At 31.1% G+C, this 24,616-nt stretch overlaps 4 protein-coding genes across 4 annotated transcripts in view; 1 reads left to right on the top strand and 3 right to left on the bottom strand.

The window, feature by feature from the left end:
- The window catches only part of TRIADDRAFT_53619 (uncharacterized protein), a gene marked incomplete at both ends in the record, with an annotated part of 1,217 nt that extends 585 nt beyond the window's left edge, over nucleotides 1-632 (top strand). The window contains one exon of the mRNA XM_002110023.1: nucleotides 59-632. Coding sequence (XP_002110059.1) covers nucleotides 59-632 — 574 coding nt within the window. The remainder of the gene's footprint in view (nucleotides 1-58) is intronic.
- A 1,281-nt stretch (nucleotides 633-1,913) lies between these two features.
- TRIADDRAFT_53618 (uncharacterized protein) lies at nucleotides 1,914-4,395 on the bottom strand (the record flags this gene model as incomplete). Its single annotated transcript, XM_002109475.1, has 8 exons — nucleotides 1,914-1,994; nucleotides 2,235-2,369; nucleotides 2,542-2,668; nucleotides 3,112-3,146; nucleotides 3,232-3,295; nucleotides 3,547-3,669; nucleotides 3,783-3,954; nucleotides 4,374-4,395. 8 exons carry the CDS (start codon nucleotides 4,393-4,395, stop codon nucleotides 1,914-1,916), a joined length of 759 nt encoding a protein of 252 aa, XP_002109511.1.
- A 1,980-nt stretch (nucleotides 4,396-6,375) lies between these two features.
- On the bottom strand, nucleotides 6,376-12,809 carry TRIADDRAFT_53617 (uncharacterized protein; the record flags this gene model as incomplete). The annotated part of the gene is made up of 10 exons (XM_002109474.1): nucleotides 6,376-6,624; nucleotides 6,764-7,093; nucleotides 7,263-7,441; nucleotides 7,606-7,944; nucleotides 8,105-8,337; nucleotides 9,068-9,185; nucleotides 9,637-9,706; nucleotides 10,205-10,372; nucleotides 10,560-10,624; nucleotides 12,143-12,809. The coding sequence occupies 10 exons, from the start codon at nucleotides 12,807-12,809 to the stop codon at nucleotides 6,376-6,378; spliced, it is 2,418 nt and encodes an 805-aa protein (XP_002109510.1).
- A 4,230-nt stretch (nucleotides 12,810-17,039) lies between these two features.
- Nucleotides 17,040-23,778, bottom strand: TRIADDRAFT_21752 (uncharacterized protein; the record flags this gene model as incomplete). Its single annotated transcript, XM_002109473.1, has 26 exons — nucleotides 17,040-17,132; nucleotides 17,252-17,332; nucleotides 17,447-17,558; nucleotides 17,632-17,753; nucleotides 17,895-17,945; nucleotides 18,032-18,187; nucleotides 18,287-18,437; nucleotides 18,674-18,760; nucleotides 18,866-18,963; nucleotides 19,090-19,128; nucleotides 19,230-19,288; nucleotides 19,407-19,462; nucleotides 19,651-19,719; nucleotides 19,795-19,887; nucleotides 19,995-20,137; nucleotides 20,287-20,338; nucleotides 20,531-20,589; nucleotides 20,682-20,732; nucleotides 20,889-20,947; nucleotides 21,103-21,162; nucleotides 21,284-21,308; nucleotides 21,436-21,535; nucleotides 21,564-21,586; nucleotides 21,997-22,046; nucleotides 22,542-22,653; nucleotides 23,569-23,778. The coding sequence occupies 26 exons, from the start codon at nucleotides 23,776-23,778 to the stop codon at nucleotides 17,040-17,042; spliced, it is 2,211 nt and encodes a 736-aa protein (XP_002109509.1).
- Between the last annotated feature and the right edge of the window lie 838 nt (nucleotides 23,779-24,616).

The raw sequence follows: 24,616 nt of genomic DNA, 5'->3' as shown, positions 1-24,616 counted from the left end.
AGTAAATTAAATTCGTGCTCAAGCCCTAGTGCAGCTGTAGGAAATTATTGTGGGACAGATTTTTCACTCCCACTCTTACATTAAGTGAGAAAGAAGCGTTAGTATTGGGTTCAATCTTTACACACAGTCAGGTTGAATTGCAATCTGGTATTAAGTGCGCCAATTATTTCAAGCAAATTAAATGCAATGCAACATTTCCGCAATGTTCAAGTGATAGAACAACTCTGACTTATGTCAATATTTCCAATTTATGCGCTCAATTTCGCAGCGAATGTTCCAATACTTCTAATGTTCCCGCAGAATGTACTTATCATCGGCCATCAGAGCCGAAATCAGTTTATAATCTAAGTGCGTGTATTAAGCCCACGTCAGCTCTTCACTTTCATGGCAATGATTGTCCACCTAGGCCGAAAGATTTAACCATTCCAGAATGGTTTAATGATGACAGAAGTCAACTTCAAGTCATTGCCATACACGTTCCTGATACTTTGAGATCCAATGGTGCATCGGAAAGTTGCATTAAGAAAGTGCTTAGTTATGGATGCCATGAAATTCCTTTCTGTTCTGCCGATCGTACTGAACTCTTGAGTGCTGGAAATCAGCAAAACTGCCAAAAAGCACTAACATGGTAAGAAAGTTAGGAATTAAACTAAGGCTAAATACTAATTTTGTAGATTAAAAATGATTTTATGGCCACACTTACAGTATAAATATTTGAAATTAATCGTTTCTAAGCCTTTGTTTCTTGATCTGAGTATAACTTAAAGAATAGATTTATGTAAAGCATGTATTCCGATATTATCCGTAATAATATACGTCTATATAAAAAAAATTGACTATTTTATAGCTTTGAAATTAAACATACGCGATTTTATTTCCATTTTTAGTGTGCCTTCGTCCATACTACAATTTACCAAGGGTAGTATCAAATGCTCAGCGTTTCCTAATGCAACAGCACCAACAACAACGATTCCTGCCAATATGGGTTATGTCTCATCTGCAGTTACATCATTCGTGCATAAAACGTTATTGTTAACATTTGCATTATTAATTTGTTTGATAGTATAAATTTGGATATTCTACCGCTAATGATTACAATAGGCTATACCGCGAGTATTTCTTTACTAATGTTATCATTAGACGTGTACCTTATTTAATCGTCCTTGGTTAATGCTAAGCGTTCTATAACTACATACTCGTATGTTTACCAGCATATTTACGAATATTTGATCCTGAGTGATACATGCACTGTACGTAGGTATATTATTATCAGTTTCGAAAAGGGATATTAACTGTCGTTGATTTATATTTTCAATGTTACAATATAGTTCATGCTAATCAGCAAAAATTTAGTTCTTGAAAAGACGACCTTCATATTAGCAACTTTAAGCTTTAATTAGGTTTGTACGGTTTATCCAAAATGTCTATGACAATTAGGATTCTTCAAAAAATCCAGTTATATGTAATCGCTCGAAGGCCAGTAAAACTAGCTCTTACTATATATGCGTGCATTTGCAATATTGGAAGTAAAACCGTTACATGTTGTTGAAATATGAATTGTAATTTTCCTTTTGGCATTTGGCACTAGTGTAAGTGTTTAAAGCTGCTATCGAGACTAGCAACTAAAAATTTGGTATCTATTTAAGTTAGATGTACATCGCTAAGAAATGGATATCATGTTATACTAGCTATTTAAGTTATCCCAAAATCATTGTCTGCCACACAATATCTACTTTTACCGATAACTAGGTGATGTTATTAAGGCAAGATAGAGACTAACTTGCAATTAATTGACAAATTAAAAATATCATCAGCTTTAATTTACAATAAATAAGTATTTACAACAGATGTCCGTCTGTATCAAATTATTAGATATACACTTTAGCTATCGGTTTGTATTCGGCAAGAGAGAGCTACCACCATCGATAATGCGCATAAGCTCTATTTGATTCCGCGATTTTATGTAATTCTATCTTCTTTTTTACTACTGCTCCCTAAATAATGTAAATCCATAAGTATTACGACTAATTCAGCTTAGCTCAGTTAAAACAATATTGCACCACATTAAAAGAATAATTTTCATTGAAGCAAGAGTACGCATACTCAATGCATAGAAGATATTATATATTCTAGGTATGCAAGATCGGGGTAAGCATTGAACGATCCCATCTAATAACGTATTTGTATGTTCTTCAAGTGCAAATAATATCAATTATAAACATACGAGTATATACCTCATTATTGTAGGCGTTTAAAAATTCTTTGGCTAGCTTTTTTGACATCCCGTTTTCCTTTCCTGACCTTGCTATAGTAATAAACCACTTAATTGCTAAAAAATATCGACGTCTCTCCTTCAATGGTATTGGTACCTAAAGTTGGACAAGAGCACAGCTCAATACAATATACTGTATTTTTACGACGTAACACCTTATCATTTGGCATGCAATACTGTATTTAGTTCTATCTGATTCTAAATCGTATTTATTTAATTAAAGCAATGAATTCCTAAGTGAGGTGATCATATCTTCGATTATGCTGTACTTGGTAAGATTTTCCACCACGTTTGATGGTTTGTACTCCAATAATTGGTTTGGCGTTATCAATTGCTCCATGAAAGATTTTCATAGGGTTCATCACAATATTTGAGTCGTCAGGATTTGAACCATACCTAACAGTTACAGCATCGGATATTGTAAGATTTTTAAATATAAATACCCAATTAAAATAAAAAAAATAATGTATATAAAACAAAATACGTTAGGCATGATAGCGCAATGTACTGTTTCTCTCATCAATATTACGACATTACGTCAAACACGTTGCCCTCTTTGTGATATGGAAATTTATTGACATTATAGACTTTGGGAAATTTACTTTGATTGTCAATTGCAAGCAGTTTTATATTGCTCAGTTTACAAAAGCAAACTATATTCGTAAAAGAATTAATAGCAGTAAGATTTCCATTGGTGTACTGTAAATATAAATATAAGGATCGATTGCTCTTTAATTAATTTAAACAACGTATTGTGAAAATTAAAAGATTACAAATAATCATTAAATTATGTGCTACTAATGCTACCAGTTAATGGCTAATAGAGAAGGTAAACGTACTTTTCAATCTGAGATTTTTTTACCATTTCTAGCGCCTAGAAAAACATTGATAATTCAAAGAAGTTACTTTGACTGATATAAAATTAGGCTAATTTATAATGGGATATTTATGATAGCTACCTCATTGAATATCCGCCTTGATAATGATTTCTTTCCATCATACATCATACAATTTACAAATTTGCTATTAAAATGTTAACAGACATACAATAACATTAGCTCTGAATAAACAGTGTAGAGATTGAAAGTAGTTCGAACTATATCCATCGAGGTACTACAGTAGTATACTTATAAGTATTAAATGGAGATCAATTTTACTGCGTTACAGTATTGGATCACAGCGTTACCAATTAGACTTTTCATCTATCAGTATCAACTGGATCGGGTGACGTTGATAACTGATGTACAACAATTCTGTACATTATTATAACTTACTGAGCGACAGGGTCATTGACTGCAGTAGGTCCAGTTTGAGAATCAGCAGCTTTAGGCTTTCTCGTTGCTAGTTGGCTCTCCGGATTTTCTGCATTGGAATCTGATTCAGTTTGTGCTATTTGGCTAAATTGAAATGGATATAATAGGATCCAATCGGTTAATATACCTGCACTAGAAATTGCATTATGGTAGATAGAAGCAGATACATTAATCTATAGTACAACATATCAATTTACTTATCCACTGAATCATCAAGTTGAGCTAACTGTTCAGATAGATCAGCGGCTGCTGCAGATTGTTGCAACGGATCCTGTTGGTTACTTGCAAGTAGGTTTGAACTCTTTTGCAAGATCAAGCTACTATTGGACCAAGGATAAATGGATATTGGAAAATTAACCAATGCCGTAACTAATTTAGATAAAAATTTATCACTTACCTAGTACATAGCCAAGACCGTTGATATGTTATCCATTTTAATAGAGAGGAAAAATGAGTTTTATTGAAAGATTTGGTAGAACAGGAGAATAATCTTGCTGGCAAAGAGCTAGCCATGCTTTCAAACTGCAACCTGAACGCATGCGTAAAGGATCCTAATAGACGATATTCTGTAGAGGAGTACAATATATTCCAGATGAACTGAATGAGTATGCATACTATGCATAGTATAAACCAGCTTAGCCTTCCTGGTCTGTCCTTAATACAGTGACTGTCCATCTGTATGTAGTCAGCATCATGGAGAACCAAAAGCCCAACCGTAAACTACTCAAAATATTGTATATCATGATCTATTTAGTTGTTTAGTGACCAGAGAATAGCTCTTCTCTTACCCCTAGCGTCTATGTGGGCCATAGAGGTAAGAAAAGAGGACCTGATGTACTGTACTGCGCGAAGAAACTTGTATCAGTGCAATGCACCGCTACTGCAGAAGTTTCCTTGATCCTTTTCTTTAAAGGATTTAAAGACTCTAAACACGGATTACTAATGTTAAGAATAATCTAATCCATGCCCCAGTGCTGAACTAACACTACTGAAAAGGGACTATAGCTAATTTTAGTCAATCCTTTTAACAGTTGGGTACAGAATAGCAACAGCATACCACCATGGATTTGCTAAATACGTAAGCAATCATTACTTTTCCATCATGATTTCATTCAATCTGAGTAGTTCTATGTCCATCAGATCATTGTACTTACTTTACCCATATCCTAAACTATTGCGTCCTGTAATCTAAAGACTCTATGCTATGAACGATCTCGACTCAAATCCTTTGAAATAGTTTAAAAAAGAGCTGCAGTACAAGTGGATTTGCTAACTACAACAATTGTTTTACCTGGATGGCTTGATCTAATCTATGTGAAACATGCGATATCCAATCACCTTTCAATTACAGTATCTTTGGTACAATTATTGTATCCAGTAATCTAAAAATTTTATATTATGAAAATCTCGACTCTTGCAGTTAGCAGTCAATAACATTGCGAAAACGCGATACCGAATTTCAGTTATCTATAAAATTTATCGCTTTGCGGATGATACATAATAGATGAACTGATCAACAACAACAGGAATATGATTGTAAACTAGAAAACAGTGCTAGCTCAAAGTAAATATCTAGAAAATCATTGATTAAGAAACTAACAAAATAGTACCGGATTAAATTAGTAAACATTACTTAACAACACAATGATAGGAAATTATGATCATATTGATATTGATAATAGTAATATTAACAATAATAATAATTAAAATCATGATGATACTAATGGCTAGAATAGTCAATCCTATTCCTAAGATTGAGCTTAATTAGAATACAGCAAATTCAACTCATTCAGTTGGGTTAAGTAGACACATAACGTTAAGAGTACTACATGTGCGATAAAATATTAAAATCAAAAATTGTAATATATATGTATAGTCTACAGAATAATGATGACATAGTTTGATCAATACTTATGATAATTAAAACCGATATTAAACAAATTGATTTACGGTATATTACATTCTTATCCAATAAAATGGCAAGTGGAAGAGAAGCAGTAAACGTGGAATAATGTTCATTACAGTTAATATTGCCCGTCGTAGTTCATATAATAACTACGTAGTGGGTATCGTCCAATAAGTTAGGAGCACGAATTAACTACCTGAAGCAAGGATCAAACATCGGCTAGTTCTTGCCTGCTCTATAGATAATTATCTCCATTAATTACAATTATATATTCATTATTAATCAATTTATAATGATCGGTTAATCTACTACGTTCAATATTAATCAAGATTTATGTCGTAGAATTAATCAATAGCAGTTATTAATATTGTTAAAAAAACTACTAATGATTACGTCAAACATTTAAATAACTTTTACCGAAATTTATAGCTGAACAATAAATTAATAGGAGCAACTTATCCGATCATTTTAATATGACATAGAATGGTAGAAAACTTAACTAATACAAATTAGCTATCTCCTATGTTGGCCAGAATGTGACTGTATTTTTATATATTTATATAATAGTAAACATAAATATTAATCGGTAAAATGGAAAGGAGTGAAAGTTGTAAACTCCGATATACCAACTTCATAATATAGTCCCACTCTATTATACCATTAAAGGAAGAAATATGTATCCTCTTATTTTATCGACCTAACCGATTGCAATTACTTGATTATAAGAAATTGTAAATGGTAGCTAGAATCGACCTTTGTAGAAGTTTTCTTCAATAAATGTCGACAATTAAGTCATACAGTCGAAATAATCTTATAGATTTGCACTGATGATATAAACAATATAAATTATCCGTGGAAATTCAAGATGGTAATCGAAATGGATTTTAGGTTTTGACTATGGGCGGAATAATGCGATAGACTTGTAATGATGATATGACAACATAGACTATCCACAATGTAACCAAAAGGAGGCCAGAAATGTATTTAGATTTGGTTGGACCGCCTAATTCGCTACCCCCAAAGGATGGAATTATTCTTCTTAACATTAGAAGAGCAATACAAATGACAGCACAGATGGTAAATAAAATGACACTCGAAGCAAGATTACCAGCAGGAACAGCGAATTCCTTATTCTAAATTAGCCAAAGGCAAGAAAAATAACAACGTTAAGAAATATAAAATCACAAAATAATTTAAAACACTCATCTAGGAGAAAAGGTACTATTCTAAGTTAATTTTGTATCATTTAATAACACTAACGTTATGATATACCTGTGAATTCCAATAGATAGTAGCAATGAGCCATGGTAATCCTAAACCAAGGAAGACATTGACCGAATTACTACCAGTAACATTACCAATAGAATTATCGGCATATTTTTCATTCAAAGCAGCTGTTTTGCTAGCAAACAAATCGGGTAAACTTGTGCCTAATGCAACAAATGTAATGGCAGTAACTGCATCTCTTAAACCAACAATACAGCCAAATATGCCTGCTAAATCACCAACAATAGCAGTTAAAAATCCGATCATGCCAAGCGATGCGATGAAAGTAAGCCAACCACCTAGCATCGAAGGTGGTGGTATGATGGCAAAGATAACCTATTGGTAAGAAATTAAAAATAACCATATTTTAAATATAAAAATATCTCGACTAAAAAATAGTTTTATGGGAATGGGTTCCAATATAACTTAATAAATTCATTTTATAGTAGTATGCAATAGTTATGATTGATCATTCTTATTCGTCAATTAACTTATTTTGAATTACCTTCCATCCAAACGTTAGGAAATGCAAGAAATAATCCATTCCTGTTGCATTCTCAACATCACCACCATTAACAGTCATTGCATTAGTGAATTGTTCTCCCCAACTTTGAGAGCCCAGTTTCAAACGATGGACATTAATACGCGTTAGCGCCACAACTTTATCCAGCAATGAATTATATACTAATAAAATAGATTGAAAAAGATAATACCATAATAAGATAGGCGACCAAGGTATCACTCTATAGCTAAATATCATACAGCTGATCAATGTTATATTGAACTATGTCAATGGGAAAAACCGATTGCACTATTTTAAAATACTTTATCCGTCCTATTCTATTTACCGTCATCATTAACAATAGTTAAGGCTGTTCTAGTACGTGAACCTAATTTTGCACCACCATTTGGATCGAATAATTCAATATGGAAGGTTTCATCATTTTCAAAAATGTCATCATCAATCAGAGGAATCTCGATTAATTTACTCATTTCACCATGCTGAAATTCGATTTTACCGGTACCACCTCGATAATCTTTGCCATTGATAGCCGAGCCGTCAATTGTTTTCCAATTGACGCTAATAGTTCCATCACTACCATTTTTACGAACGATCTCAACTTTAGCAGTACCGCAACTTTCTTTAAATAAATAGCTAGCTTTATTAAAGGCAATTTCACCTGGCTCTAATAAAATAAATCAAAATCCATCATTATGACTCAGATATTACAGTCTGCGTAATTGAATCACATGATATTGATCACTTAATATTGCAATATAAATTAAATAACCACGAGATAAATGATTTCTATGATGATTTTTATACTATGCTTGCAAGGGGCTTACCATCGTCATTAATAATTGTAATTTCAGTCGAATTTTTTTCACCAATAATGGCATCATCATAGGACCCTTCTAGCCATATTTGAATGAAAAAATTTTCATCTGGTTCCCACTCGTTGTCGTCAACAATTGGAATAGTTACGTATTTAATTTTTTCGTTTGGCTCAAATACGAGTACATCATTTTGTGGTATATAGTCTTTTTCCGGTTCTGCAGTTCCAGGCAATGTTTCGTATCTGTAATTGAATTTAAAATCAGGTTATACTATATTCAGTTGCTCGTTTTACATCTACCTTATACTACTATCATGATAATATTATCAGAATCCAACCGACTAATGTTATGGAGTCGTATTGTGCCTGTATTGTATTACAATCTTATTAATACCTGTAGCAAAATCTACACAATAAGTCAGATTAATTTACTTGATATACCGGTAATGATGAAAGGTTGGACTAATTTTAGCAATAGGTAAAAACGACAAATTTGCATATACAATTTTAATGCTCATGTCAAATTTTATATTGTGAATCTAATCAATCTTCGTAGATGCACCGATGGAAGCTCAGATTATATTTTGATAACGGTAGAAGTGAAAAATTTATACCTGAGATTTAATATATAAATTTATAAATGGTATCCAGTCTACAATAAAACTTAATTATTAGCTCTTAGCCTTTTTATGGGCTATTGCTCTGAATTCAAAAGACAGTAAAGTAATAAAGGGTGAAATGGAATCTTTAGTTAAGAGTTTTAGCAGGAATTATTATCGATTATGATTAACTAGATCAAGTAAAAGGCAAAATATAGGTGATAAATTACGTGTTAGTATTCATTGATTGAGAATATTGCTATGACGGAGCATCGAGTAAGGTTGCAAATACTTAATACAGAATCAAAATGACTAAATAAGAAATTTTATTATTGTTACTAGAAATAAAATGTAATATTCTTTAATCAACCTACCTCACTTTAATTGTGTTGTTCAGCTTTCCAGTTCTTGAAATGCCAACTTTGACCATTTTTTCATTTTCCATAACTGCACAAGCAGCCGTAGTGAATTCGATAGTGGTTCGTGTTGTAGCTAGGACAATTATAAATCACTATAATTAATATTCAGTCTCCTTACCATTAAAATGCAATAGGAATAAGATTTGATATCCTAAGTTAACTACTGTTGTAAAATGAAGTAAAAGATTGATTTAATTTAATTTAATATAATGGATGTATTGCTTCAAACTATCAGTATGTCTATTCATTAATCAGCATGACTTTGTATAGAAGGAATAAATTAAAAACACCTGGTCCAGTTCGATAATCTTGTAGAAATAATTGCGTTATTGTATAATACCCTATTTATATTTCCCATGGTATTAACTAGAAGCTATTTTACTAATTTATTATAGAGAGAGAGACGTATATCTTGAATTTACATCCGTATCTATAACTAAAACCCGTTATAAATTGTCTCTACATTTTTAGGTCGAAAATGTTGATGCACTACATTATTACTACTAATAATTTCCACATCTTACTTTCTGGATCGTCTCGAACATCGGCAGTTGAAGAAAATTTCTTATTCTTCATTTCAATATCGTCAAAAATCTTTTAAGTTATTGAATTAAGGAACATTAAAATACGATATCACGCATTAATTGGAAAAAAAAACTGAAGCGCTATGTGCTAACTTTGTAATCGAAAGTAAACTAATGGCATTCAAGACAGGGAATTGGCTTTTATATCGTCATAAAATGAACGTATCTATTACAGTTTGACAGAGTAGCTTTTATAGTGGTATTAACGATCAAATAGTTGGAATGAAGAGCATTTAATCACTTTTAAGTACTAATGTGCTTTATATTTGTATTAACTAAACGCTCCTGTCATCAATGTCATACTTTGCGTACTCTTAACTGAGCCTACGTTACTCATGATCATCCTAATACTATAGTTAAATTAACTAGCTAATCGACCATGTCTAGATTACAGTTTATCATCTGTTGTTGTAGAATATAGGAATTTAATAAGTCAAAAGTAATTAGAACGTGTAGTATACTGCCAAAAATACTCTCATAAAAGAGTTAAATAAGTAGTTCATTGTACCTTCTGCAATCGAGCATCTAATAATGGCGTTACACGCTTAGATCCAGATACCAGACGAGCCGCTCCGACACGATACCAAATATAAGATTTTTTCTCCTGTTCTTGTAACTTGGCAGCAGCTAATTTTGCGGCTTCTTCTGCGGTAATATCAGTTCTAGTTTTAACAGCCTTGAAGATTAAAGATTGGGGAGATAAAATGGGAAATTGTTAGTTCTTTATTTATATACTACCTATGTATCAGGTGCTGTATAATACTGTAGGCTTATGTAGGCATAGATGCCTAAGCAAAAGCCATTTATATCAAATTTTAAAGTTTATCTGCAGCGTAACTATCCAGAAACGTCATCAAATTTACCTTCAAGAAGGAATTTGCCGAAGATTTATCAAAGCTATCAGGCACAAGGCGACCAGTACTATCATCTATCAATAAATAAAATCCCAATAAGGAATTTTTAGTGTGGTATTCTCAGTGAACTATAATTAATACCCATTTTAAGTTACGCCAAGACTTAAAGTCAATTAAGAGATACCGTTTTCAATAATGCTAGTAAGCAGAACTAAGCTTATTTTAGCTCAAGTTACGTTATAATAGAGTATATCTGAAAAGGAAAATAAATCTATTGAACATGACAATATCAGTCCCGTTTTTATAGCCGATAAACTTTGATAGAACAAGATAAAGTCAATACTAGCATAGCCAGTTTTAATGTCTTAACTAGTGAAAAAATGAACCTCTATATAGCTTACATTCTGGACTAAAAGTGTAGAACCTATGCCAGTTATGAGCATCAATGTTTAATACATTATTTAAAACTAAGTTTATAAGTAATTGAAATAAAGTCATACTCGCCAAATTGCGATATCAGGGCCGTACAACTAAGGGAATCTCATTACAAATTAAAATATACGCAGTATAGAAAAATAGTCTTGTATAATATGATGGAATGTGTTGTGAAAAGGCAAAGTAGATGTAGGTTTATCAATTAAAATGACTTAAAATGTTGCAAATGAAATCTTTAGCAAAAATAAGATTCTCTAGATGGCTGCTGTTAATTGACGACATATATCATGATTAATGGTACGTATAGGATAGGGGTGCCTTTATGTAAATACAAGTCTACATTGTAATAAACTGAAATGGCGTCAGATTTAGGATTTCCATTGAAAAAATCGGAATAAATTTTGGGAATGGGTACATACGAGATAAAAATTCAGACTACAAATGGTTTGTTCGATTCATTTTAAACACTTATGCAAAGATTTTGCCAGAAATAGCAGCCCAATATGCTAGGATTTCCTACTTTTAGTGATCATAGGCTGAGTTTCGAAAAGTTTCAGTCTAATAGGAGCAGCTAAAGATATTGCTGGATAAACAAATAACTACTAAAAGGTGGATAAAGTAGGGCTAGTCGTATAGCTAGGATTGATAAATGCTTGATTTCTGAATCATTGAAATGAGTACATATTTACTAATAGAGTCAGGATTAATATATGCTTGACAATGCTACCTCAGAATAATCGTAATGAATTAGAAATTCTGTTAGTCTAGTTTGCATTATGATCGGAAATAGCCATTTTGCTATCAAAGCTAAGTGGAAAACTCTATAAGAATTCGTTAGCCTAATATTAGTAACTACAGACAAATTACTATCGAAGATAACACCTTAAAGAAAAATTTATATAAACGTGATAGTAACATGATAGAATTCATAATATTAATTAATTAATCATATGAAAATAGGAAATCTCTGTGTAGCTAATTAGCTTGCAAATGGATATATCGGATGGGCACACCGGAAAAGCAAAGTTTTTCATTTCGAAATTGATCTTATTACTTTAGCGTTTAATAAAATAACGTTATAAATCACAAATGGAAAACTCAAGGGTGATGAATTCGTGCTATATTAGTAGACAGCAATTCAGTGATTTAAGTCTTACCAAAAGCAAGATGTCCATTTTCAGTATCGGAGATTCGCCTGGCCTTTCTTGGACAGAAAAAATTACGATCAACGAAATAACTGATCAAGACCAAGACAAAAAAGAAGCATAGGGTAATAATTGCCTCCGTTAAATCGACAATATTTTTCGTACGAGCAACTAATACAATGTATAGCCAAAGGTAAGCAAATATACTAAATGTTGCTGTCACAGCGAAAACTTTAATTCCTTTAATTCTTCTTCCCTCTGGATTAGGAATTGCCACAATACACGTTGCCGTGATCACTAACAGATTAAAAGCGGCTGAACCAACAATTGTACCCGGACCTAAATCGCCTGCTTTAAAATTATTCCCCACAATCTCAATAATTGAGAGTAAAATCTCTGGTGCAGAGGAACCTAATGCCATTAAGGTTAAATTGGCTACTGTATCATTCCAAATGCGCACTTCAACTTCTTTCATGTTGCCATCTTTATCGGAAATTTTAATTCGTCGCGTTTGACTAGTAATAACTTCGATAGCACACATAAAAATATCTGCAATGATAGCAACTCCCAAAAAAGAATATAATAATCCAGCCAAATAGAGAAATCCACGAAAACCTTGATTCCAGTTGCTTTCGTCCAAGATAGGCAATAGCAGCCCTGTTTTATTACAGTACGACATAATTTAGCGCTTTTTATTGCCAATGCAATTACTTTTTTCTTGATATTGATGTGTTCTATACTGTAGAATAAATAATTATTCTACCCTATTCTTTTATGATTTGAAATGAGCGCTGTAGGATAACAAGTAACCAGCGAATAGTCGTAATATTATTTAATGATGGTCTTGAAGGAAGAAAGTATACAACTTTTCAACCGATATGGTAAGGTTTTAACCTTCCCAATTATGAAAGATCCAATCTCAATTTCACGAATTATTTGATTTATGATTCTGTCAATTAGATTGAAGGTGTGTACAGAATTATTGATTCTACAAGCAATAATAAAAAAAGTAGTAGGTAAGTAGATGAGATCAGATAGTCAAAATTATTTCATGAATTTACACATTAAAATTATACATTTTATAGTTAGTTAGGGAAAGAGACGAAGGATATAAAGGAAAGTATACAAATGAATTGGATATCAATATCGAAATGTAACATGAACCAATCAATGGAAGACAATTTTTATAAAGAAATTCTAGAACATCAAATCGGTTTCATGGCACTACAAGCACTATACTCTCACTCTTTCAATAGATTAATAATCAACCTACTTTTTATAAATGTAAAACAAAAAAAATAGAAAATTTGATCTGTTTTAGCTAAATTTTAATCTAACAAATTTTGACTTTCCTTTACAGTACTTAATGTTTTCTTGTCGTTTATAGTCTAAACGGATGGGTACTAATTGTGGAATTAAGATAACTGTAGCCTCGTGTATGAAATAGTCATAATGAAACAAGACTGAGCCATGGATAAATAAGATAAATTATAGCCATAATTTGTCATTATTGATGCCGATTTTAATAAGACAGAAACTTATAATGAAGCGATATAATTTATCTAACTTACTTTGATTTAATTTTGAATAAATCAAGCTTAGATTTAATTACACCTCGGTCGATCCTTCTCCACTCGCCCAAAATTCAACTTGTCCGATAGTAATATAAAGGTAGTGAACGTCTATACTTTGACGAACACAGGTTATGCTATCGCAACTGTATGCTTCATTTCAATAGACTGCTGCTATTAAGCTATACTATTCAATATGGCAGATCAGCTGAAAGGACCAATTTGAATGTCATCAGAATAACTTAAGAACATCATTATTTTGCTGATGAAGAGTTATATAAAGATACTATTATTATAGCATCTACATCATAATATAAACCAATAGGATCCATTGATATTCATGTTATCCTTAGTGACGAAAATTCGCATAATGTCTATTATCTTGATTTGTTTTATCTGTAGTAAAGCACAACAAAATTTTTTTTATCCAGTAGCAAAACTTGGCGATTAACTGAAGAGACAATAACAGAACTCTTTTGTCGTTGTTGTTATAGCAACCATAAAATCTGCGTAATTCATATAATTATTATTCATTAACCTACCTATTTATAGTATTGATGAAGATATTAGAATGAATTTTAAACGCCCTTTGAGCCACTTTAACTATAGCATCAAGTTGAAGTAAATACAGTATTTAGGATTATGGCTTATGATATATCTCGTGTTACTTTATACTCTCTTCCCTGGTAGAATAACAAATCGAAGCCATAAATACTGTTGTATATAATCAAAGGAGGTGTTATCCTGATGGTAAAATGGACTGCACTTGATAAAGATTAATAAGAATCAGAGAGTAAATGAATAAGGAACATACTACAGTAGCATGGAAATTCTTATTGATGTGATGAGCAGACGATTGTTGATAGAATATCTATTGTCGAAAGGAAACGATTTACAATACTATAATACTTATTAAACTATGATATATCGCCTACTGTACATCCTTATTGTAAGCAATTACAGTACATGTGGGGATAATCGTGGACTACTGGAATTTATTAGTTCATGGAATAATACGATATAAAAGGTATAGTATATACAGCTTATGAATATAGTCAGTGGAGTGGATATAGGTGCTACCGCATTAGATAAACTAATATTAACAGTATTCAAAGTAATATGAGAATTAAAAGTAACTGTTACTGATGTTTTCATCGTAGCATTTTCAGAATTCAATAAGATCGAAATATCTCTCTTTGTCGTATTCTGTGGTCAGTCAAAATCGGTTTCTACAGCTACACGGTAAATAACTTCAATATTTAAGAAAGCAAATTTATTTTCCTCGTATTTGTGTCAGTTTCATTTTGAGCAGTCTTATAAGTTTAGTTTCACAACGTCATGAATAGTGTGTCTCATGATTAAAGATTGTTACTAATGTTGCTAAAATGATTATACATGCTTGTTATGATATACCATCTTATAATAGCTACATTATTTGTTTTAAATCTACACAGAACATAGCTTTATAATCTCCAAGCAAGTAAATAATCTTCCTAAAACTTCATCTTGCATGATAATTTACTTTCGGATATATAGTAATTCTAGTAATGAATTGCATCAATTAAGTAACTAATAGAAATGTTTATAGTGTTATAAAAGCTAGTTGGTATTAAATTTTTTAATCACAAAATAATATGAGCATAAAAACGAGAAGTATTATACAACTACAATTTAACGATACTGTAAATTAATCTATAATTGCCCAAGTTCAGATTTTTACACAATATATGTGCAAGCATGAATAAGACGTAAATAAATAAAGCATGATAGTGATTTGTGTCGTGCATAATTTGTTAAAAAAGACTTGTAGTGTTCTATTACAACGATCTGTGTACAAACAAATTTACAGTACGAACTAACACATTAGCTAAATAAATTAGAGTATAAGTTATTTATTGGTTTATTCTATGCCACAGAGATTGCCCGAATACATATAACTTTTTATTTTAATCATAATTTTCAAAAACAATCAGGTTTACCTACAAATAAATAACTTAGTTTCGATATGAGAATAGAGTTCATGTATATTATTAAACTTATGTGCAGGCTGTGCAACGGACTATCGGCAGTTACTATAATTTTGAAACACCCAATTTCTACAAAGTAGTAGATATTCAGGAATACAGTACACTTACATGCCGTTGAACGTTTTTAGTATAGATCGTAGCTAAATTACGTTAACAGCCCGTAATTTCAATTACAGTTGTTCGATATTAAGATAGGCTATTTAGGAGGATTAAGTAATACAATAGAAATTAACGATTAGACAGATCACAACCGCTTATAATAAAACATCTATAGATTATTCCATAAAAGAACTTCATTTAGGAAGTAGTTTATCGCAACTAGTATTTTCTTTCAGTTATACTTAGAATAATAAAGTAGCTTAACAGTTAGGATACATGTGTATCACAGCTAGTACTAGCTGTTAACATTACATGTGACTGTACAATTAGCAATCCAAAGGATCACGTAAAGCCTATATATAAGTTTATATACACATATAGATGATCGTAATAATAGTGTGTTAAGAAATGTTAAAGATAGAAAAAGAGAAGGTAAATTACAAGATAATGTATAGAACATATTAACAGATCGTTCGTCGAATAAAATTAACTAATAATAATATATATATATAGAGAGAGAGATGTTGCCTTAAGATGCATACGTAGGACTGTTATATAAATAAAAATTATTTCCACTAAATTTAGCACGCATAGAACATCTTATCATAGAATTAAAGTTCATTAAAATAATTTTATCAAAAATGAAGGTATTTCATGATATACTCGAAAGCACATTATCCTTTACATAAAGTCTATTTTAAATTTACCCTCGAAAATTCATTCCTAGACCATATATACTAATCACTACCTTCGTTCTCATCAGTTTTAGATGTAGTTTCGTTGTTTAATTGAACATGATTTTGCATTATTGTGTTATCGTCAACTACAGGATGAAGTAAATATAATAGAATTAACTTAGTCTCATAAATCTGATGCATATACAACGCTGAATATTAACGTTAAATGTTAAAAATTGTAGGAACATCTTTAAACTGTGATAAACTAGGTACATTAAACAACTTTTAGTATTATCGTCAGTCAAGGTTATATTACCGTCTTCGTTTAAAATTGCATCGAATACGTTATCGGTATCGTAACAGTCTTGAGGATACTTCTTTCCTGTTGCCTCCGCTTTTTCCTTAACAGCTTTTTGCTTAGCTACAAGTAGCGACCATTTTTTTAAATTAGCCCTATGTTATAAATTAAATAGGTAAATGAATGATTAGTCCTATTTATAGGATAGATTTAAGATAAAAGTTAATTGCACAAGGTTTACCTAATTCCATCAAGCATTGGTTGCGTACCAGGTAACACTTTAACAAGCAGTTCATAGCAGGGCAGGCAAATTCCGACAACAAAGCCAACCTATAAGTAAATTTAATAGTTTGTAGTTCATATTAAAAGTTTACTTAGGTTATGTACTTGCAAGTAGGTAAATTATTATGTAATTGAGTAAAAATCGTATATTAGATGATATACAGCACCTGGTTCGCTGGGAGTTCATGAGCTAAACCACGATCCATCATTGGAATTGGTTGACGTCCTTGTCTCTTCTCTTCATCACCCTGATGGTCGACATTAGTTTACAGGGCGGAGGTGTGAAAACATAACGATGTCTCATTACTGTCATGTATTACTATTGTATGTTGTAACATATCATATGTACTGCCTATACTAACTTGTGCATAAAATTCTTGAAAGATAACTTTAACAGTGTCCTTATTAATATCCCATGGCTTAGCATTACTAGATATATCACAAGCCGTAACAGCAATCGCCCGAATCAAAGCCCTATATTTTATTATAAAAATTCAATAAAACTCCTATAAAGTCTATAACAATATCCATTATGATGTCGCATTACCTGTGTATACTATTATTCCAAGAAAATTCTCCTGCATCTACAATTGCCTTAAGTTTCGACTTGTTACCAAAAAATAATGCTAGATCTGTAGCTAAAATAGCGTGCTTGATATACCCTAGGACCTTTATTAATTTAAAGTGTAGTAGTCATTATGTTGGTAAGAAACGTCGTAAATAATATTAATATCGCATTGGTATAATTCTGTATAACGCAATTTGCAAGATCACTATCACATAGAAAGTATCTATGATAAGGTGCCTTACGGTCTTGTATTCTTCAGAATTTAGATGAGAGAAGATATTATGTCCATCGTTCTGTAAGTTCATTGCATATATATTTATACCGTATTAGTCAAATAAGTATGGCTTCGATAAAATTTATCATTCATGCAGTACACTACCTGTAATATTGTTATCGTTTGATTAAAATGATGATGTTCCATGGTTGATGTTGAATAAACAGCCGCCAAAGGCGTGGATGAATTAACCATAAAGGCATTATTTCTGCCTCTATGATCTAAGTCATGGCATAAGCATGCAACATATAAACCTATTGCCTATTGTAAAGTTTACACGGATGCAGGCTTTCGGTTAGCGTTTTACGTAGGGGTGCTTATGAAATACTATGTATATTTATTATTAAAAATTAGGATTACCTCTAGTTCAGTGAAGAGGTTAGGATTTTTCTTGATTATTGTGTACATAGTATGGGCAACGGTAAATGCGTGATACCAATTATGATATGGTACTTTGCGATAGTTCTTACGAACTGTTAAAGTAAATTTCATTAATTCCTCGATATCATATCTAGATAGAAGATTGGAAATTTTGGTTAACTAGCGCAATACGAAATATACATGTACATATAATAATCTTGAGAAACTGAATGTTTGTTAAGTACGATTGCCGATATCCTTACTTGTCTTCCGATTCATTTTTTTTACTGTGGTATAAAAAGAATTTTAAAATGTTTTTTAAATGAAATAGGCTAGAAAGCAGTAGCTAAGCAAGTAATATCATCACTAAAATCACTAAATTATAACCTAAACTGAGCAAAAATATCCCGAAACATGAATAGTACATATCCAGGAATATCTTTATCAGTGATCCTTTTAACATCAAAGTCATATCTGTAATATAAAATATTATACCATTAGCTTAAACCTTTTAATCTACCAGTTTTAAAATGTTTACAAATTTCTTTTTACTATAGTAACTGTAATGAAATAGTTCACCGTGCTAAACTTGCGACATATACAGGGTCAGCATTTCGTAAGGAATGGAGTTCGTCATGACTGCATTGACTATGATAGGATAGTACCTCCAAAGCAACCTGGTAACAAGAGCATTTACGTCATGTTAATCTAACGATAAAGTATACGCTACAGTAATTGGTGTAAAAAATCTTAACGTCATGGTGATTAAAACTGAGAATGATCCGAAAAGAGCAATTACATACCTTATACTTTTGCTCTGATCGGCGTATCTTGTCGTATAACTGTAATTAATATGCGATCTGTATTAGCATTTTAAGTACTTGCAAGCACTTTTTAGTAAATTCTATTAGTTGATGAAATAACGTGAAAGTCGAAATGCTACCTTAGCATGATGTAATGCTAACCCACAATAGACCGCAAACGTTTCAAAGGATTGCTCATCTAAGTTTAGAATTATTAGTAATAAAAGAAAAAAATAAGTCCTGATGCGTATGATGCTTCATGGTACTATTTATAATTTAGGTTTAGAGAAAAAACGTTAAAGTTATTCCAGTAAAACCTTGCTGCGTAAAGACTGATGATCGCTTATTTACCATTTGCACCACTCCAATTACACTAACATATGCGTGAAAAATATTACCAATTAGTGATAAGAGTCTAGCCAATATATAACATTCAGAGGTACGTACAAGAATGTCATATTACAGAACAATGCACACATAACTAATAATTTCGAGGAATGATTACTAAGCAAAATAACAAATATAAATGTTAGGTGGATTAACTTATTGAAGCTCACTCACTTTCCGCGAATGAAAATAGGCATACAAAGAATCGTTTTCGTAGTGTAGCCAGTTTGACTATCAATTTCTCTGTGAAGACCAAGTTCCCGAAGTAAATGACAAGTTAAAAAACTATAACAAAGTGAAATTGCTTTGTATTCTGACCTGTTGAATCTTGAATCCTTGTAAGCATCTTTGATGTTGAGTACATTTCCAGATGTAGCAACATAACCAGCGATACCCTTTGACATTGGAAATCTTGAATATTTCGTACATTACAATAAAAATTAGTTAATAAGTCAGTTTCAGCCAAACTTTCAGTTGATGTAATTGTAGAAATATCTTTCCTTTGAATTTTAGCTAACCTTATCTCTTTGATATTTTTATCAACTTTATCATCATTATCGTTATTTCCTACGTCGAAAATCCTAGCATACAATTCGTTACTTTTATTATCAACGAGAAATAGCGAAGCTCTATCCGCATCCACTAGCTTCTGAGCGTAATTCTAAGGAGATTTAAAAGTGTATTAGAGTAATCTTAGTTATTTGATAGAAAGGTAGGGCAGTCAAGAAAAGAGATTAAGAAACAATTTTTTAGCTCGCTCATCCGATAATTATAAGTTATATTAACCATACTATTAATTTATATACTTACCATAATTTTTGTGATAACAGTATCCATACTAACAATATCTTGAAAAATTGATCTGGAAGAGAAATTATTATCTTACCATAATATCACCAGGAATATATTAACTAAGACGATACTATAACCAAAACACAATACTGAATAACTATCAAACAATTTTAATTAATTAAATAATAATACTTGAGCGCGCCATAGAAAATCGCATGTGATAAAATTTTTATTTTTACGTGTGTGATCAATCAGTGATTACTTTGTCATTGTCAATAAGAATTCATTCAATTTGCGTTCTTTTTCCATACTGTGGTACATCTAGAAGTAGTTGGATAAAATAATGATCTCAATGACCGTAATATAATTATAAACCCTGATAATATTGATCAAATACGTGCATATTAATTTACCCCCGCATAATAAAGAGCAGCTCCAGCCCATAATAGGAAAGAACTTATCGTCTAAATTATAAGTATCATTAGTTAAATCAACATAAATATATTGGTCGATGTTTAATAATTTTGTCACTTCTATGCTAAAATTACTTAAGCGCTGAACAAACAGTAATGAGCTCTTAATTTTAATAATCTATCAGAGTTCAGTAATTATTTTCTTACCTCTTCATCTTCTTTATTGAACTGTGAATTATTAACTGTTCGATAAACAAGGATTACAGCTGTAAACAGAATATATAATATGACTTTAATACCTAAATAAGTGACAAACACCTATGCCTTAATTAGAAGCATAAATATTGCATAACTGGTTAAATAATGAAATTTATTAAAAGCAGAAAAAATCATAATATTCGATATTTTTTATTGCTAATACCAATAATTTCTCCATTGGACTTTATGACAGGTTGACAAATAATCGATTGTGCTGTATTTTCTACCGGAAAATTAATAAAGAACCAATTCACATTCTATCTAATTTGTTTAAAGCTTTATGACAATTTCTTCCGAAAATAATGATAGTAACTAAAAAGAAAGAACCCCATTACCTTCAATACCAATACCATCCGGGAAACGTTCGTCCTATATTAAATAATTACAAGTTTTCTTATTAAAAATTAAAAAAACTTAAAAAAACTTTCACGATAATACGAAAGTGTTTTGGCTGCTTTTTATCTATTGTCACTTGAAATTAATAACTCATTACCACAATTAAAATATCATCTAATCTGATGCTTTCTTTGCAAGTTGCAACATATGCAGGTATTGTTGTTCCCATTCCGATAGCTTGACGTCCCGATGTGATACAGCTATGGATAGTGGAAATAAATACAATACAAAATGAATATAGCAATCAGGTACTAATTGGCAATGTTCCTAGCCTAATTATTTAAAATGAATATTAGTCTTATTATTCAGAATGTACTGTGCAGATTATAGTTTTCGCAATTCGCGCAATAATATCATTGATATCAGCTATATGTATACTGTCATTGCAACAGACCTAGGATCGTGCTTTGCGAATAGATACATTTCCTATTGCCAAATTTTAAAAGCAATAGTTAGAATAAAAATATTCTGTGTGACAGAAAATATTTCATGAAATAAAATTAAGTAGGCAGTAGAAGCAATTGTTTACGAATTTATCGAAGAAGTTATTATTACTACAAATTTAACTATGCTTAAGTATAAACAATTGATAGCTACTGAACATGCATACATATTGAATTATTTCTGATATCGTAATTTTTATATTTTATTCTATACTTACTTCAGTTGAGGTATCGATTACATATAGCAATTTGCCGTCAACCTGGATTACTGGAGTTACACCAATGATTGTAAGTCCGATAACATTAATTTTTGTATACAGAAAAAATAAAATCCGAAGAAATGCATTTAGAGAGTATATTATTACCAATTAAATAAAAGCAGCTAGGTAAACAAGAATTAATAAAAATCAAAATAGTTTCAGGATTAAAAAAATCTAGGGAACGAGATTTTAACGTAGTGATATTTTAATTATTTCATGATTACATTCCATTACATGGACTACAATTTTCAATATGAAGACAAGAGTTAGTAGTAATTATTAAAGGAATGTAGTTTTAACTTTATCCCCTTTATTGGCATTTAATACAACTAGAAAACTTTAATGAACTATGCTAAAAGAATAAGGTTTATAGAATTTTAAATTCTTTTCATGCAAATAAAATAACGTATAACATCTAGATATATATATAGTATATTTAGATAAAGATGTAGCAGTATACTGCATTTATATATACAAGACTCATAACTATGATATAATTTTACCTGAAGATAAACAATTGATCAGCTCGCTAAGTATTAAAGTCTGATTAGGTTTATTGTTGATTTCCAACATCCACTCTTGGAGTAGCTTGCGTTTATCTGAATGATTAGAGAACTAGAAAAGAATTTTAAATAATCGTTATGATTCAAACAAAAAAATTAAAATAGTAATAAATTAAATGCTAATAACACTAGAAATTAAATCAATCAAACGACTTTCTGTTCCAAGATATGAAAGATATTCGTTATTAGTGTCTGTATTAATGATATTGCAGTGAACAACTGCATAATTAATAGGGAAAACTTTTGTTCTATTTATAGTTTTATATGATAGTGATGTGTTAACTTGGTATAAAATGATGATAGAACTATGATTCAGAATTAAAACCATTCAAAAAATTACTCGGATGTCTATTTGTGATACTTTATGAGATACTTTCAAACTTGAAATTATATTGCACAACACATATTTCTCACCTTCCATTTCGATCCAATTACAGTATTTCGGCCTATAATAATATATTGATATGAGTAAAGTCAATTTGTTGTGATAATGCATACAAGCATAACTATGCTCGTACATAAAAGTTCATTTAATGATAACTTTTTTATAAATTATAAGCCGAGGTGACTGCTGTAATGACAAAGCATATTGTCTAAGAATAATAATACACCATCTACTATGATCACGGAATTGGTTGAAAAAGTATCACATTATAACGCAAATTTTATTCTATTAATTTATCAATCTAGATAGTAGATTATAATAATTATTACTATTCTATTATTGATTAAATACTATCTAACAGGCATAATTGTAGTTATCATATTATATGATTATTCATTAAAACAAGCACAATATCTATTGCTAAAAATGTCTTACACCTGCCTTCATAGAAAATAAAATCTATTATTTCGCAAATTATGTAAACGCACATTGATAAATTGTTTTTCACTATTCGCGTATAGTAGCTATCACTTTTTCTCTATCGAATTAATTTACTAACAAAAATCTTATTGCATTACTAACTAAAATAGAAGAATTTAGTTTGAACTTACCACCATCACTTGCAATTGACTCCGTATCACTCATGGCACGTTGCCGTCGTGTTTTAGTCATTAGCCACTTTTCCAATTGACCTTGACTAATATTAGTTGCCACGAAGTCATCTAATACGTCTGGATTCATTTTAAGATATTGTGCAACACCTTCACTATCCACTTCTGTTACGGTTATCATGAAACAAGATAATAAATAATAGTGCAAGTGACGCGAATATCCACATTTTCAGTGATTCAAATGATGGTTTCACCATGTTGATAAAATTATAATGAAATATTTATTCATGTGTTGACCATGAACAGCGTCGTTAACCGTAAAAGTTATTGATTGCATTGCAAATTCCGTTAACGAACGATAAACCAATGTTGTCATATTAAATATGTCAGGATGAAAAGGGATAAAATAAAGGAGAAAAACAAAATAAGTATAAGATTAGGAGAGTATGAAATCTTATCCTAATAAATAATTAGTTTATTATTTAAATAATTGAAAAACAATCTTCATTTACGCTCGTTCTCTCACTTTTTTACTACGCGTATCTCTCTATACCCAACCCATTTTACGACTAGGTTTTCGAACACATACAAAATTATAGAGAGATTAACTTTGCGGGGTATTACCTATCAAACTAATAATTAAAGGTTGATATGTACTGTACACACACTTTACTTAAACGTGTAAAATACTGTATAAAGTATCGGAGTAATGGTTCATGTAATACCGGGTATACTCAGTTACAGTTGAGTTAGAAATCACAAAGTGTGTGAGACAAATCTGCTATAATTCATCTAATGTATTACTTGTCTTCCAGATTTTAATGATTAGTTGAATCATTACCGACGACAACTTGCTACGTATATGATTTAATGCTTCTAATTAGTCAGCCTTGGGGCTTAAATTGGACTATGCAACGCCAGGTTAATATCTTTATAAAAGATTCACAAGTGTGAAATTTAATCTATAATTTTTTTAAGGAATAGTTACAATACAATAACTAGTTATTCCAATAATCTGT

Source organism: Trichoplax adhaerens, genomic scaffold (assembly GCF_000150275.1).
Source record: "Trichoplax adhaerens TRIADscaffold_2 genomic scaffold, whole genome shotgun sequence".
NCBI classification, from domain to species: Eukaryota; Metazoa; Placozoa; class Uniplacotomia; order Trichoplacea; family Trichoplacidae; genus Trichoplax; species Trichoplax adhaerens.
This window is presented reverse-complemented; position numbering and strand designations above follow the sequence as displayed.